This window comes from Felis catus, chromosome C1, assembly GCF_018350175.1.
Source record: "Felis catus isolate Fca126 chromosome C1, F.catus_Fca126_mat1.0, whole genome shotgun sequence".
Taxonomy (NCBI): Eukaryota; Metazoa; Chordata; class Mammalia; order Carnivora; family Felidae; genus Felis; species Felis catus.
In genome coordinates this window covers 169,179,877-169,197,946 of record NC_058375.1, presented here as the reverse complement: position 1 = coordinate 169,197,946, position 18,070 = coordinate 169,179,877, and the positions used below count along the sequence as shown (strand labels likewise).

Genomic DNA, 18,070 nt, shown 5'->3' with positions numbered 1-18,070 from the left:
ACTGAACAACAGCACAAAATTCTACTCTGAGAAGGTTTTAAAGTGTCAACCATACACCCCGGAGAAAAAGAGAAGGATAAACATACAGAACACTAGACTGAGTTTCACTTCATTAAGAATTTAAAATTCACCTTTTGTCTTCTTGGATGTCCAAAGGCCAATTAGAGATTAGGAGTTTTTCCAAGACATCCCATACCACAGAAGACCCCAAAGTTAACAGAATAACTGAATTTGCATGCATGGTCAAAATTTTGTCAGGTAAGGGAAAGGTTATTTGGACACTGTAGTGATCATTTTGGTTAGATCATTTGGTTAGATCATTTTGGTTAGTGGACATTTTGGTTAGAAAAAGTGGAAAATGGAATGCATATATATTTAATTCTGAGTTTTCCAAGGATACATTTTTAGAATTTTAGTTCTGTTAAGATAGGTTTTAACGCTCTGTTGACATTCACCCCTAATTTTGCTCACTTCAGGTGTTAATGTCCCAACTCTGCTTACACTACTGCTACCTAACAATCTAGAATTTTCATGGGAAAAATTTTCAAAGTTAAGATACCAATCCCTTGTTGTTTCAAGGAATATATGTGAATTAAAAAAATAAATAAAGACACAGTGAGTGGGAAAGATTTGCTTACACTTACACTTGAATCTTTCTAAATATTCTCGAAGGCTAAAGATAAAACAAGAAACCTAAACAGTTTTCATCTTCCCAGACTTTTCAATCTCAAGTTTTTCATCATAATTTCATGATTTTAAGTGTCCTCTATATTCTGGACATTAGACTCATTCATGTGGAGTTCAAAATATATTTAGTGCAAAAGTGGGTAATTATCAACTAAATTCTAGAATTATTCAAATGTAACCGTACAAATTTCTATTCCTAAAAGCACAAAGCACATTTTTTGCACTCACACTACCACAACTGAATAAAAAAGAAATACTTTGAGTAGTTAAAAATACAGCTATTTTAATAAGATTTCTTCTCCTCTCTCTGCATATGCAAAATTGAAAATTAAAAAAATATTAAAGGCATTCACTTGTTTTTCTTGATCCAGGTAGTACCAAAATGATTCCTTACCTTGATAACACGGAGCTATTCTTTTGCTCAGTTCTGTTCGTAAATCAGGGGGCATTCCATAGCAAACACCTGTAGGGAGCTTATTTTCATTCTTTATATAAAATATATTTTTCCATCTATGCCCACAAGCCTGAATAAAACACAAACGTAGATCAAATGATGTGACCATCACACCCAGAATATCTGATCCCCTGATTTTCTGAGTGGACTAATCCCAATAGCTTACCACGATGGAGCCATTTTCTCCTGGCTGTCTGGAAAGTGTGACCCCCAACCACTGATTGTCTCTTTCTTCCAGACAAGTCTTTCCACAAGGTTCTCCAGTAGGGCTACCTACAGTATTTGGGGGAGGGGGGGGGGAAATACCATCAGTTATCCTGAAAACCATAGGACAGAGAAAATAAACATGCTTATCCCCAAGTTTTCTCCTTCACCACATATAAAACGTCCTTGACTCCTGTTCCTCTATCACCTTATACTCAGTGCACATTATGGGGGGGGGGGGGGACAGTGAGTTACTCTGTGCCAACATAACTTTTCTCTCACCAGGTGGTTTGTGTTTGTAGAACACAACATCTCCAGCTGGTAACATCATGAAGCAATGGGCTCAATATAGAAGACAGGTAACCAACACGACTGGGGGTAGAGGGTCGCAGGGAGACCAGTTGAAACCCACACAGGCTGTGCAGATACAATTACAGGGTGTCATTTGTGGTAAAGAACGTGCCTTTGTTTTGACCATTTGGCTAGCATTACAGGCAACATTACCAGAGCACGTTTTCTTATATTAAAATTTTTGATTTCAAGTTTTTATTTGAATTCTAGTTAACATATGGTAAAATTGCTTTCAAGTGTAGAACTTAGTGATTCAACACCAGGTGCTCATCACAAGGGCCCTCCTTAATCCCCATCACCCATTTAGCCCAGCCCCACCCACCTCCCTCCATCAACCCTCAGACACTTTACTCTAAAGAACAAGCTATCAGAATACTTTCATTATTTTTTAAATGTTTACTTATTTTGAGAGAGAGAGAGAGAGAGAGAGAGAGAGAGAGAGAGAGAGAGAGAATGAGCAGGGGAGGGGCAGAGAGAGGGACACAGGAAATCCCAAGCAAGCTTCACACCCTCAGCACAAAGCTGGATGTGTGGCTCGAATCCATGAACTGTGAGATCATGACCTGAGTTGAAACCAAGAGTCACCTGTGCGCCCCTATCAGCGCACCATTAAAGACATTTCTTGCATTGAGACTTTAGGAATAAAAGGCAAGAATATGGTCCTCAGAATTTAAGTCACATTCCAGCATTGAAGCTGGGAGGTGATGACTGAGCACATGGAAAGTGGCTGTGTCTAATTAGCAGAACATTAATAATGCCTAGCATTGAAGACAAACTGCCCTACAGTTTACATTTAGTTTATTGTGACTATTTTCCAAAAAAAAAAAAAAAAAAAAAAAAGACTGGAAAACTTGATTTTTTTCAGTAGTGAATAAAACACATGAAAAGGTACTTTGGCGGGGCTCCTGGGTGGCTCAGTCCATTAAGCGTTCAACTGGACTCTTGATTTCCGCTCAGGTCATGATCTCAGGGTTCTGGAGTTTGAGCCCTTACCAGGCTCTCTGCTGTCAGTACAAGCCTGCTTCGGATCCTGTCTCCCACTCTCTCTGCCCCTCCCCCACTCATCCTTGCACTCACAAGCATGCTGTCTCTCAAAAATAAGTAAACAAAAAAAAAAAGTTATTTAGGGGCATCTGGGTGGCTCAGTCAGTTAAACGTCTGACTCTTGACTTCGGCTCAGGTCATGATCTCATGGTTTGTAAGTTTAAGCCCAGTGTTGGGCTCTGTGCTGACAGCTCAGAGCCTGGAGACTGCTTCAGATTCTGTGTCTCCCTCTCTCTGCCCCTCCCCTGTTCATGCTCTGTCTCTCTCTCTCTCTCTCTCTCTCAAAAATAACTAAAAAAAAAAAAAAAAAAAAAAAAAAAAAAAAGTTATTTTAAAAGGTACTTCGGCAAATGCATGAATAGCCAGAAAACCAAACATAAATATTTTCATGGGTAATATAGCACTTCTAAACTGTACAGAAGAAAGTGATCTTCCCAATGATAATTTTTTTCTTTTGCTAGAGTGACTTCTTTGCTTTATAGCTACAATCCTATTAACATGCTTTAAAGTAAGTGATTTTGGGGTAGAGTAAGATGTAGTATCTTAGGAATCCTTTCACTGACCTTATGTCTACCCTCTTCAATTGCCATGTGACAGTTCCATTCCACCTGAACTGAATTCCAAAGGCAGGTGATTACATTTTTCATCAGCTTAACTGGATAAGGATGTGGAACTTGGGTTTGTTTACTTAACTCTTAACACTAGTCACTTGTACCACTTTATCATATATTTATAGCGACCATTCTCAAAATCATCAGGCACTCCATCTCCTATAACCTTGACATAAAGCTTCTCAGGCAAACTCATACTAACTACATAGATAAGGCTAGTATTTTGAAAGTGAAATTATTTGCAGCAATGTCCTGAGTAGGAGGAAATTTTGTCTCAATGAGAATGGGAAGATGTTTGTGTATTCATTTGTTCTCCAAAATGCTGTTCAGGACAAACAGTAAAACACAGCTGAACTGAACCAAGTTTCCTAGCTGCTCCCCTGAAGGTTCTGATTCAGTAAGGCCAGGTGAGGCCCAGACTACCCCAGTTGACTCTCATGGTCTGGAATATTGTTCCAACAGAATGTGGATAAGAGTTTTCTGGCCAGGCTTCTTACAGAGTTTTCTACCAGACTTCCACATCTTGGTAGCGGCTCCCCGGAGCACTGGACTTGAAAATGATTAAGTATAGGTCTGAAAAAGTAATGCTATTGATAAGCAATGTGTACCTGGAATGAAAAGGGGGTCTGCTGCAGCCCAAACCTTGATAAAAGACGGTCCAGGGAGAAACAGAAGATCCCCATGTTAAAAGTAATGAAGAAAGGGAAAAAGAAAGAAAAGGAGAGAGAAGGAGGGAGAAAGACCATTGTGAGTGTTGGGTGGGTAAGGTCTAACAGAGTTAGCATGGCTACATGATGCCAACCTAATTGAAAAAAGTGAAAAAGACAGTGACAAACACAAAATTTTAACTCACTGTGATGCAACTTCCAGTTTAAGTTTTTCACAAGAACTACCCATTATTTTTGCCAATGTCAAAAATAGATAAATGGTAGGTTCTGTCTACCTGAAGGTGAAGTTCCTAATTACCACAACAGACATCTAAATAAACTATCTTCTCTGAAAACACCAAAGCCTTTGTGAAACTGCCACGTGGTTGACTAAGGCACCTGAGCAAGAGGAAAATTAAGGACAGGAGAGAAAGGAGGTCAGAAATAACACCTGATCGCTGTTTTCATCATGATTGCACAACTGAATACAGCCAATAGTTAGAAACAAATTTACCGTTCTGGAGCTGCTACCCCAAAGTTAAATAAATATGCAGTAATTCAGAGCTGCACAAAATATCCTGTAAGTTGCTCGATAAAAATGGCCAAAAAGTTCGTCTGTGAACTGTGAACTTCCATCAAGTTTAAAATGAAAACCAGCGCCTGAGGGGCTCAGTCAGTTGAGCTTCCGACTTCGGCTCAGGTCATGGTCTCGCAGTTTGTGGGTTTGAGCCCCGCGTTGGGCTCTGTGCCAACAAACAGCTCAGAGCCTGGAGCCTCCTTCGGATTCCGTGTGTGTCTCTCTCTCCCCCCCTCCCCTGCTCATGCTCTGCCTCTCTCTGTCTCTCAAGGATGAATAAATGTTAAAAAAATGAAAACGAAAACCAGAGAAACTGTTGTGTTATTTCCTGGAGCCACAGATGATTCCACTTTGCATCAGCTTCACCTGTTGACGTGGCAGAATCATCACTGCTCAGAGCTTCATCCAGCGTGGCCAAACAATTCATGTTCCCACCTCTCTCCAGGTCACTTCCCGCAAATGTTTTTCTCTCCACGTCTTTGTGTAGCTCTCAGACCTCTGGACTTACACCAACCACGCCCCACCTCCCGCCCGCTGCCGCTCAGGCCTTGGGCCTGAATGACGCTACTGACTTTCCTGGATCTTCAGCTTGCAGAGGGCAGATCACGGGACTTTCTCTGCCTCCTAACTGAAGGAGCCAATTCCCATAATAAATCTCTTCTTATATCTATCTACCTACCTATTATCCTCCCACCCTACTGGTTCCATTTCTCTGGAGAACTCTACTACAACTACAGTTATTTATTCACAGCTAGCCTACTTCCCAAACTTAGTCACTAACAACCTAGTTCATCACGTCTAGGACCACATCTTGCTCACCATTATCCCGCCCCCAACACAGACCCCAGGAACATGTGTTGAAAATGGGTCAGTAAATTAAAAACACAGTTCAGGGCGCCTGGGTGGCTCAGCCAGTTAAGTACCCAACTCTTGATTTTGGCTCAGGTCTCCATTTCACGGTTTGTAAGATCGAGCCCTGTGGCCGTATCTGATTCAGCTGACAGCACCGAGCCTGCTTGAGATTCTCGCTCTCTCTCTGCTCCTCCCCCCCACCCCCGCTCACACATGCAGGCTCTCTCTCAAAATAAATAAATGAACATCAAAAAAAAAAAAACAATAGTTCAAAGCTTCCATGGTAGTTTAAGTATCTTCTATTCGTGTTTCATATCTTAACGGGAGACATGTATGAAAGGATGAATGCATAGGCAGAAAGAAAATTCACAGTCATGAAACAATTATTCTTTCAAATGAGAAATAAAAACTAATTCCATTAAGTGAACACACACTCACATTTGTATAGGCTTCTCCTTCCCACTTCCAGACACTGCTTTTGCCCTGGAGGCAGCACCCAACAGCGAAGGTCCTGCCAAGCTACTCTCTGCACTGGTTTCAAGACAGGATCCATTCAAAGAACAGCCTGTCGGGGCGCCTGGGTGGCTCAGTCGGTTAAGCTTCTGACTTCCACTCAGGTCATGATCTCGCAGTCCTTGAGTTGGAGCCCCGCGTAGGGCTCTGTGCTGACAGCTCAGAGCCTGAAGCCTGTTTCAGATTCTGGGTCTCCCTCTCTCTCTGGCCCTCCCCCGTTCATGCTCTGTCTCTCTCTGTCTCAAAAATAAAATAAACATTAAAAAAAAAACAACAGCCTGTCAGTCATCATCACTGCTCTGGGTCTTTTCTTCAACTCAAGGAAGTTTTTACCCTCGTCTTCTGGAGTGCTTGCAGAATCATGTCGGAGAAGCAAGACCTCTGCATCGTCAGCCTATGCTCAGGACCATCTTCAGCACTCTCCCTTAACCTTGCTTGCCCGAGTTCACGCCTCTAGCACGTGGTTCTCAGCCTTGACTGGACATTAGGATCACCAGGGAGGAGTTCCGAATAAGTACCAACACCTGGTCCCCACTTTCTGGTGGCTCAGATCATGTGTCCTAGACATAGAGTTTTTGAAAGGCTCCCCAGACAGGTGTGTGTAACTGGGCTTGTGCTCTACAATGTTAACGATTGTGCCTTCTCCTGGACTACATCGTATCTGAAAATACTCTATTTTCAAAATACTAGTACTAGCTGTTTGTCCTCCTTGGTTTCAGCTAGATACTGAAATAGGATATCAAGTGTTAAGCAAACTTTCTTCCTGTGGAAATACAGAATTTGTAATGTGTCAGAAATGATTATTATTAGAACTGTCATGAGTTAATTCTGGTGAATTTCCCTGACATAACATCATAAATAAACTCAGATTATCTTTATATTTTATCCAAATGTCATACTGAAATGATTTGTAAGCAGGTTTTCAACTCAGCTCATACATTTCTAATCTAAACTGTTAGTAAATCAAATCAGCTTCATAATTGAAAAAGTACTTTACATGGTTTTACATAAAGGAGGGAAGCCAAATTAACATGTGATAATTTCCCATGCTTTTATACAACTACAATGACTAATCTTAGCAAAGTTGATTGCATTTTTTCAGTATATATTAAAAATACGAAACCACATAAAACCATATCCTTTATTCGAAAAATTAGGCTAGTTTTGCTTTTTCCATTATTTTTCATTTGTGAAGGAACATACAAGAAGTGTGCTTGTTACTTCAATTTTTTTATTTCTATCTGCTGATTTGGGTTTTTAAAAAATGTTTATTTATATATTTTTAAGATAGAAAGAGCAGGGGAGGAGCCGAGAAAGAATCCCAAGCAGGTTCTCCACTATCAGCACAGAGCCCGACTCAGAGCTTGAACCCATGCACAGGAGATCACGACCTGAGCCGAAATCAAGAGTTAGACCCACTGAGCCCCCCAGGAACCACCACCCCCCGCCATCTGCTGATATTCTATCAGTAAATCCACATGTGAATAAATGTGAACGAGCAGTTAAATTTGTTAGATGAATATAAAGGTTGTTAGTACAAAGCCAGTTAAGTACATTCATCACCATCCCTGTATTTGTTGTTACTTGTATCACCAGTTTTCACATCATCGCTCAAGTGCCAAAGTATGACAGACCATGGAAGACTAGATATTCAATCTTGAATGTCACCTCATGAAGGCAGGTTGGCTAGTTTGTTGACTGCAACATTCCCACAGAACAGGACCTTATGGACAGTAGGCAGGAGCGACATAGGTATCTGCTGAGGGAGGTAATACCTTTTACCGTCAAATCTTGAATGATGATATGCCTACAAAATTTTCACCAAACTCTCAGGGATTTAAGCTTTGGAGAGGTCTTCTTCCTTCACTACTCTGTCTCTCCTCTGAAATATTAACTCCCTTAAGTATGAAGACAGTAACAGATGGTCTGAAGGGAAACCACATTTACAGGTTTGAAGAGCTTAACAATGTGTGCTCTGGGAATAGGACGATTGAAGGCTGAGAATCAGCTGGGGCCTCCAGGAGATGCCTATCTCAGAGGGTTTCTGTGAGGATTTGGGGGAGTAAATGAGATATCCAGGAAGTGCTTGCGTCAGAGCCTAGCAGAGGAAGCACGCAAATGATAGTTGACGTTGACATTATTATTACTTTAAGGATTAAGTTAACCATGTTTAGGCTGCATGTATGTCCTTTCATATATCCTCCTCCATAAAATATTTATGGCACATCGCGGTCAGGCCTTATCATTCACATTTCACTCATTTAATTTTCACGGGAGCAGCAGAGGACTACGTTATCAATCTCATTTTACAGATGAGCAAATTGAATCTTAAAGAAGGAAGGTAACTTCCTTGAATCCATGGGGCTGATAAATGAAAAAGATTAGAATACAAAAGTCAAAAACTTGTCAGAAATCGAAGACCTCTGTTATTTCACACTACTCTATGGCGTATACAAATATTTCAGAGGCGTGAATTAACTGAGATCAATTTCACTTTCTAAATCTTTTGTTTCAGCTTCAAATGTGTAAAATACCACAAACCTGCCCATAGAGTGTTGAGTCAACTGTCTGGTGCTCAAGAAAAATGTCACTGACTTAGTCCCTATCTCATCCCGCCCTTTTCCTCAACTTGGATCAGTTCTCAGTATGTTGGCATTTCCACTGAAGAAGGCCCAAGGGGAAAGATCAGACCCCACGTTCTTCTTTCTATAACTTGTTGAGAACTTGGGTGAAATACTTTGTGAGTGAGAGAGCCTGGGACTTTTGCATGCAATGACATGTTTGGTTTATCTGCCTGCGTCACACTGCTGTGGCTTCCCCGTTAGGGGAAGCACTCAGTCTGACATTCTCCATACTACAACAACATACACATTTATCTGACCTTTCCAAAATGTGATGTTAATTTTAAGTTTCAGAAAAATATTGAAAGCCCTTCCCCCACCATTACTTTTTTTTTAAGTTGAAGTTCTTTTCCATTGAAAGATGAGTCCTGTATTTTTCAAATTTTTCTTAAATAATCCTGAAGAATGGATGAACATTGTTCTCTTCTCTGTTGTATAAAGAGTCATTTATTCAGCATATCTTTATTTGTAGAAGCAATAGTTATCGAGTAAAATTAATCACATAATTATTTCCTCTACCTAAATTCAGAATATCAGAAAAACATATGGGATTAAACTGAAAAATTCAATTCAAATATGAAGAGTATAAAATATACCATTGGAGGGTTATGAGGATTATATAAAATTTACTCTTAACAGATACAAGACTGCCTGGTACCTAGTAGGTGTTCATTAAATGGGAAATGCTTCCGTTCCCCAACATCCCCCCACATTACATTGATTTGGACTTCACCAGCAGAGGGCGCTCACAGTGCTGTGAGATTTGATCAGCGGCCTTCTGCTCCTTAAGCCAAGTGGCCCCTTTTAGTTTTTCTTATCAAATTATAATTACTATTAAATCCATTATTTTTACTATATTAAACTATGTACTTTTCCCACACACCAAATAAGATGTGGCGATGATGCTTCTAAAAGATAACAGTGATGTTTATGAACTCAGTAGCAATAACAATAATTTTGAATCATGAAAAGGAAAATATCCAGGTTTTAGAGATGATATGGGACGTGAGAGTACTGAACTTCCAAGACCATTTCCTCCAGCTTGTCTGGAGTCAAGATATAAAAATAAGCAAACAAGAGGCAAGATATCAAAATAAACACCAAAATTAGAAACCAGTCTCAAAGTATTTTCTTTCGGGGAAAACACGTATTTACACGCCATATTCTCAGGCTTCCTGGTCCATATCTGACAATGACTGATCATCACACTCAGTTTAGGTGAGACAGGGCTGATATAACCATAGGGCTGAAAAAGCCTGCTATTTGAGTCTTCTGTTTCATTTTATTTAATAGCCCTTTTTTACTTTATAATTTTATTTATTTTACTTTATTGTATTCAGAAAGAGGTGGATGTCCCCAAGCAGAAGAGCCAAGTTTTAGGGTTGCAATTTTATAAATCTGGGTTGATCCTGAGTCATCACTAGACCTCAAAGTTCTAGAAAACCAGGTCACTTATGAGCTTAATTCTAGGTTCGGGTTCTCCTCCAGGGACTTTAGGCCCAAACTTCTTCAAATTCCTACAGAAAACCTAAACAAGTTTTATTTTTATTTTTATTTTTATTTTTATTTTTTACTAACTACAGCAGAAAAGTGTACCACAACGGATACATTTGGTGAGCATAATTTAAAGAGGCACTGTTGTCTTACAACAACAACTAATATTTATAAAATGCTTCCTATATACCCAAGCACACTTGTAATCCATGCAAACATATATGAACTCATTTAATTTTCATTATAGCCTTATGAGCAGATATTGTTATTATCATAATCCAAATTTTACAGAGGGAGAAACTGAAACAAAGGGAGATTAAGCATCTTGCTCAAAGTGGGAAAGGAAGGATTCAAGTCCATGCTGTCAACCGCCACCCTATACTACCCTTCAATGATTGCTATTAGTACTTTTCCCTGTGAGGCAGGGAAAGAATCCAAATATTGACGTTATTAATAAACCTATACTAATTCTCTGTCTATAATAACCTACTATTATAACACTAATTTCCAATATTAGGAAATAAGGAAAGAAAATTCTCTATTTCCATGGTTTGCAATTCATCTCTTGGACTTAGGGGTTCATCTGAAAGACTATCACTAATATACGGATACCATTTTGAGTGTCTTTGAAACAAGAACAATACAAAAGTGTAAAATAGAAAACAAAAACAAAAACAAAACCTCCAGGAAAACCTGCCCTCACTCAATGGTAGGTGGTCAATATCGAATCACTGTGCTTGGTTTTGGAATTTACACGGTAGGACGGAGGAGGTCCGGAGGATGCAAGGTCTGAAGTACATGAAAGAAAAGTCAGTCAGGAACTCCATGGCATCATCCAGTAGAGGGTCAGACTGAGATGAGGAGTTAGGGATGTCAGAAGACATGTCTCTGTCCAAGGTTTAAAGGATGGGATAAGATGTTAGACAACGGTTTGTAGGCAAAGTGATGTGCTCAAGAATAGTAGAAAGCTTTCACAAGAAACCAAGAATGGTATCAGGTGAGGTAGACCTAGAATTATTTCACAAACGTAGGGTATACACTGAAAGAATCTATATGGGGTGTAATGTTAAAAGGACACCTCTAATCCATTTCACACAATATTTCCCATAAAAGAGATTCAACAACTAAGTCTGCATGCTTACTCTTTCTGAATGTATTTATTGTGAATTATAGTATTTCAAATAATTTACAAGAAAAAGATTCCTCCCCCCCCCCCCCCCCAATTCTTGGAGGTTAACAGAACAGACATCAGATATCAGAACAAACACACTGCATCACTGACCACCTGTAAGTCCACTTCCATGGTCCCTTTTGATGCTTCCAGCTATCTTTAAAAAAAAAAAAAAAAAGCCCTGTTTTTAAAGATGGTCAGTTCCAAGCTCCCTATCTCAGGAGTGCCCATTATTGTTTAGATTTCCTGGTATGAGCAGGCAGAATCTCTGGAAACCAAGGCTGGCCCAGACCTCCTGGGATGATGCTCACGTGTGCAACAGAGGAATCACCCAAATCTGAGAAATGTATCCATCCATTTCACATTTATTGAGCTTTTACTACACTCTCGTCAAAACTGGTCAGAACTGGCTCAACTACTCAGGTATCTGCTCTTCCAGGAACCCTTCTCTCATCACCCAAACAATTTCCTCTTCCCACTGTGTCTCCATCATCACGTTTATTGCATATTCTCATAATTAATGATCTAACGTTTACCTGTCTCTCATCATTTAAACTGAATTCTTTGCGAGCTTCAAAGTCTTACTCAACTTTGTATTCCCAGTACCTGGCATAAGTAACCAATAAAATGTGTTTAATCAATGAAGGAAGAAACCAGATAAAAAAAGTTGTTGACACCTGCTACCAATATTTTCTCGCTCCTCACTTCTCAACTCTCTGTAGTCTGGCTTCACCACTAAAATTGATCTGACTAAAAGGTTATTCATGAACAGTTTCTCTCTATATTCAATGAAATCTCTTAAGTTCTTACCTTGCTTGACCTCTTGGCAACTTTCGATACTGCCAACCACTCATCTCTCCTCAAGATCTCTCACCTTTTGACTTCCATAATGCCATACTGACCAGATTTCCTTGCTACCTCTTTGGCTCTTCCTTCTTAGTCATTTTCTCAGGCTCCTCTTTTCTTGTCTAGTTGTTCGAAACCATGAATGAATACTGGTGTCATCTGGGGACCTTTGGAAACCCTAATGCCCTACTAAGGATTCTGCATTCAATTCCATTTTGTAGAGGGTGGGGGTGGAAGAGTGGTTTCTACACCACCAACAAGCAATTTTCTGTCACTAGCTGGGTCAATTCACTAGCTACAACTCAACTCAATTCTATCTATCCAGAGATTGCACCCAATCCCACAGGTTAAGGACTTAGTCCTACAAGACTGCCCCTCTCCCAATACACATACACATACACATACACACACAGACACTTCAGAGGCCAATTGAAAGTCTAAGTTATCAGCTATACTTCTGGCCACCTGGTTCTCAGAGGTTCCAAATTCTCCATCCCTGGGTTTGATTGATTTGCTAGAGCACCTCACAGAATTCAGAAAGGCATTTTACTTACTAGATTACTAATTTATTATAAAAGGATATAACTTGGGAACAACCAAATGCATAGGGCAAGGCATGAGGAAAGTACTTTCTCTAAGTACTCCACTCTGTTCACTAGCCCAGAAGCTCTCCCAACCCTGTCCTTTTGGGCTTTTATGGCCGCTTCCTTACACAGACATATCTGATTAAATCATTGGCCATTTGTGATTGATTCAACCTCCAACCCCACTCCACATCCTGAAGATTAGGGGGTAGGACAGAAAGTTCCAACCCTCCAATCATATGTTTGGCTCTACTGGCAACCAGCCCCCATCCTTAGGTAGGGTCCAAAAGCCACCTCATTAACAAAAGACACCTTTGTAACTTTCTTAGAAAATTTCAAGACTTTTAGGAGCTCTGTGCCAAAAACAGGGAATAAAAGCAAATATATTATTCTCACTATAAATCACAATGTCACACCTACCTAGACCCACCTGCAAAGATTTTTATTTATTTAGGATGAGAACTGGTACTTTTTTTTTTTTTTTCCAATGTTTATTTATTTTTGGGACAGAGAGAGACAGAGCATGAACGGGGGAGGGGCAGAGAGAGAGAGAGAGACACAGAATCGGAAACAGGCTCCAGGCTCTGAGCCATCAGCCCAGAGCCCGACGTGGGGCTCGAACTCACGGACCGCGAGATCGTGACCTGGCTGAAGTCGGACGCTTAACCGACTGCGCCACCCAGGCGCCCCGAGAACTGATACTCTTAAAGCTCTGCAGGAGAATCCAAGTTTCAGCTAGAGTTGAGCAGCACTGCTCAAACCAATTGTCAAACTGTAGGAATCCTCTGGATCTATCCTGGACCCTCTGATCTATTCATCCTAGAATTTCCAAGTTAAACTCATTAACTCCCATGGTTTTGATTACCATCTCTATGTCAGTTGCAGTGAACTCTGAATTGCCAGTACAGACCTCTCCTGCCCAGCAGACCCATACATCCAACTGACTACTAGATATTTACTCCTATGTCTTCTGTGGCCAACACCATCATCCATCCAACAGCCCAGGTCGGAACCTTGGGTAACACCTTTGGAAACCTCCTTTTTCATCTCTCTCATTTAATAATTACCAAGTCCTACTGAATCTGTCTCTTAAATAACAGTAGAATATCTATTTTGCTCCATTCTTACTGCCAGTACCTTAGTACAAGCACTTATCATAGGCAGCCTAAATTATAACAAAATCTTTCTACAACTGTCTTACTACCTTCAGCCTTGACTCATTTACTCCAAAGCATTCACTATTCTGCAACCAGAAGTATCTGTCTAAAACACAAATCTGATTAGGTCAGTCCCCAGGTTCAATTACCAGTGGGTAATTCATACTCCTTAAAGACAGCTCACAAAGTTGTATTAAAAAATAATCTCCAACCTACCATCCACTTCATACTCCACAGTCCAGTCGTATGCGTATTTCTTGCATTTCAAAGATGCCATGCTCTCAAAGACTTCAGGTCTTCATACACACCGTTGGCTCTGTCTGGCACCCTTTCCCGTAAACCTCTTCCTCTAGCCAACCCCCGAGTTTTACTCAGTTCTCCAGTTGAACATCAATTGCTCAGGAAGCCATCACCTTATTTTCTATTTCTAATTAGATTAGATGTTCTCACCCTACTTTCCTATAAGAACCTGAGCTAGAGACTGTAAACCCCCCTGGGGGCAAGGATTGTGTTTCTTTCTTACATCCAAATTCTAGCCCTTTTGCAATCCTCAGTAAATGACTGAAAGAATAAACAACCCACGTGTACAATAGATTGCCATATCTGGCCCTAGAACTGTTGCTAAGGGGAGATATTCTTAATCATTAGGAATATTAGTGGGTGACCAAGTAAACTCAAGGCAAAAAGCAAAATGCATTTAGAAAACCTCACCTCTCAAATTCAATGGCAAGCATTCTTTAAAGACGAAGTTTGGGAAATTTCTGGAAATCAGGGAACTTACGTTTCTTAACATGACAGTTTATTAATGAAGCTCTCTGTCTTGATTTTCTTCATGATTAGAACCTATGTTCAGGGACAAGTTTTCAAAATGACCAGTCTGTATCAGCTTCATAAGCTACAATTTAAAGAGTTTGCAAATGAAAAAGAAAAGTTATCAAGAACATTATTTGAAGTTGCAACATTATTTGAAGTGTGAGGTTTGTTTGCCCTTCAATGTTAAGCTAATAATTCTTACAAATCAGGCAGAAGTGAGAATGAGGTAATCATTAGTTTAATGGCACAATGCTAATTAAATTCACCTCTTCCAAACAGGTTATTTAAAATGAGCCAGGAGGCTGACTAGGGTGATAAAATTCTAGAAAGAAATCTGAAGGGGAATAATGATGACTAACTTGCGATGGATCACTGTTCTTTCCAGTAAAGAAAAGAGAGGCACAAGCAAGAACCGTAAAGGTCTAGTAACTATACAGCACTTGTCTGGGAAAGAAAAGTGAAAGTCCTATTCATTTACACACAGACGCTGGGGAAGCACCTGCTACAAAGTTGGTGTTTTCTCATGCAGGGAATTTATAATTCTCTGGGGCAGTGCTGTCCAAAAGAAATTACTATATAAGCCATATGTGAAGTGTTCAATCCTATAGTAGCCACACTAATTTTTTTTTTCAACGTTTATTTATTTTTGGGACAGAGAGAGACAGAGCATGAACGGGCAAGGGGCAGAGAGAGAGGGAGACACAGAATCGGAAGCAGGCTCCAGGCTCTGAGCCATCAGCCCAGAGCCCGACGCGGGGCTCAAACTCACGGAGCGCGAGATCGTGACCTGGCTGAAGTCGGACGCTTAACCGACTGCGCCACCCAGGCGCCCCCACACTAATTTTTTTTAACATTTATTTATTTTTGAGCGACAGAGAGAGGCAGAGCATGAGCAGGGGAGGGGGAGAGAGAGAGAGAGAGAGAGAGAATTTGAAGCAGGCTCCAGGCTCCAAGTTGTTTGTTAGCAGAGAGCCCGATGCAGGACTCAAACTCACCAAACTGCAGGCCCATGACCTGAGCTGAAGTCGGACACTCAACTGACTGAGCCACCCAGGGGCCCCTATGGTAGCCACATTAAAAAGTAAAATAAACAAAATTAGTTTAAAAAATTTCCTTTATGGGTCGCCTGGGTGACTCAGTCAGGTAAATATCCTACTTCAGCTCAGGTCATGATCTTGTGGTTTGTGGGTTTGAGTCCCACATCAGGCTCTGTGCTGACAACTCAGAGCCTGGAGCCTGCTTCAGATTCTGTGTCTCCCTCTCTCTCTGGCCCTCCCCCACTTGCGCTCTGTCACACTCTCTCTCAGAAATAAACATTAAAAAAAATAAATAAAAATAAAAATATACCTCATTTCACACACCCAAAATATTCTCATTTACATATGTAATCAATATTAAAATATTTATTTTGACACATAATTAATATCTAAAAAATTAATGAGTTATTTTAATTCTTTTTTTTCAACGTTTATTTATTTTTGGGACAGAGAGAGACAGAGCATGAACGGGGGAGGGGCAGAGAGAGAGGGAGACACAGAATCGGAAACAGGCTCCAGGCTCTGAGCCATCAGCCCAGAGCCCGACGTGGGGCTCGAACTCACGGACCGCGAGATCGTGACCTGGCTGAAGTTGGACGCTTAACCGACTGCGCCACCCAGGCGCCCCTTAATTCTTTTTTTCTATACTAAGTCTTTGAAATCCAATATTACAGCACCTCTCGCTGCAAACTAGCTACATTTCACATGCTCAACAGCCACATGTGGCTACTGGCTACCATATCAGGCAGTGTAACCGTGCAACTTTAGACTTTTATTACCCAGATAAGTGTGTGTGTGTGTGTTTGTGAGTGTAGCAAGCATATAATGCTATTAGTGGTGACTCCAAAGTAATAAAAGACCTAAAATATCTTCTGAATAACCAAATAAAAACAATCTGTTTAGTATAATTTTAAAGTCATTTATGTATTTTATTATATTCTAATGCTTTGAATATTGGTAATCCATGGACAGTCTATGATTACATACAGTTCTGGAGTCATCTGTGATCACAGTTTCCTTTAAAAAAGCCTCAACAGGGGTGCCTGGATGGCTCAGTCGGTTAAGTGGCCGACTTCGGCTCAGGCCATGATCTCGTGGTCTGTGAGTTCGAGCCCCGCGTTGGGCTCTGTGCTGACAGCTCAGAGCCTGGAGCCTGTTTCTGATTCTGTGTCTCCCTCTCTCTCTGCCCCTTCCCTGCTCATGCTCTGTCTCTCAAAAATAAATAAATGTAATAAAAAACTTTTTTAATAAAAAAATAAAAATAAAAATAAATAAAAAATTAAAAAAGCCTGAACAAGAAGTGCCTGGGTGGCTCAGTCAGTTAAGTGTCTGACTCTTGATTTCGGCTCAGGTCATGATCTCATGGTAGTCAAATTGAGCCCTGAATGGGGCTCCACACTGAGCGTGGAGCCTGCTTGGGTCTCTCTCTCTCGCCCCCTCTCTCTCTCTCTCTGACCTTCCCCTACACACACTCTCTCTCAAAATAAATAAGTAAACATTTTTTTAAAAGCCTCAGCAAAGACACAGAACATCTGAGTGGAAAAGCAACTGGACATGTGAAGTCACTATGGCCTCCTCAGACACAAAGTGTTCATGAACATATCTGGGCTCAGGCCTTCCTGATGGGGACACCACCTTCCTTTGGCTGGCAGAGGGAAGGAGGGAAGAAGTGAGAGCAGAGACACTTCTTAGGCAGGCAGGGAGGTGGAGGAAGCCTGTTTGCACGCAGGATGCAAAGTGTCTCTTCTACAATGAATTCACTTCACTGAAAGGCGTATCTTACTCTCAACACCTTACACCCTGGACGTTTTGGACCAACGGGCATCTGCTGCTCACTTCTGATTATGGCCACAGTGAATACACCACAGTGTGTGACAACATCATCCTGGGGTGGAGGCATGTAATGGGAGGGTATTGATCTCCTCTTTCAAGGGAGGAGTCCATCTGATTCAAACTTTGATCTGAAATTCTGAAACCTAAACACCAGTCCAAGTGAATAGTATTGAAATTACTAGGAGATGGGCACCGTTTTAAGAGACCTGCCAACTTCATTTCCTTGATAGTAAGTGAAGCCATTCCAAGTGAAAGAAAACACCTTACTGACATGGCAACCATAGCTCAATATTTAATTGTAAGATTTTGTTGGTTGAGTCAACAAGAAAATATTTCTCACCATGTTTCATCTCAACTGTTACTTCTTACTTTATGCATGTAACTTTTTTCTTTGTTTATTAATTACCTATTTATTACCCTCAACCTGACTATAACAGATAACATACAGATAGAGATTTAAGTAGAAAATAGAGACTAAAAGAAATAAATTAATGCTTTTTAAATATCTGTTCTATGTCAGGTATTGAGCTAAGCATTTTCTATATATTATAGTGACCCACATTTGAGACAGGAA

At 40.5% G+C, this 18,070-nt stretch overlaps 1 protein-coding gene across 4 annotated transcripts in view; it reads right to left on the bottom strand.

Moving 5' to 3' along the window:
* ITGA4 (integrin subunit alpha 4) overlaps positions 1 to 18,070 on the bottom strand; it is a 95,038-nt gene that overhangs the window by 72,801 nt on the left and 4,167 nt on the right. For 2 of the 4 annotated variants that reach the window (XM_045034087.1, XM_003990911.6), the window contains exons 3-4: positions 1,308 to 1,414; positions 1,082 to 1,211 (exon numbers count right to left, since the gene is read on the bottom strand). In XM_045034087.1, the coding sequence (XP_044890022.1) occupies positions 1,082 to 1,211; positions 1,308 to 1,414 (237 nt within the window). Of the gene's footprint in view, positions 1 to 1,081; positions 1,212 to 1,307; positions 1,415 to 1,627; positions 1,944 to 5,865; positions 6,091 to 18,070 lie in introns of those variants that run through there. The other 2 variants (XM_045034088.1, XM_045034089.1) reach the window with 2 other exon arrangements.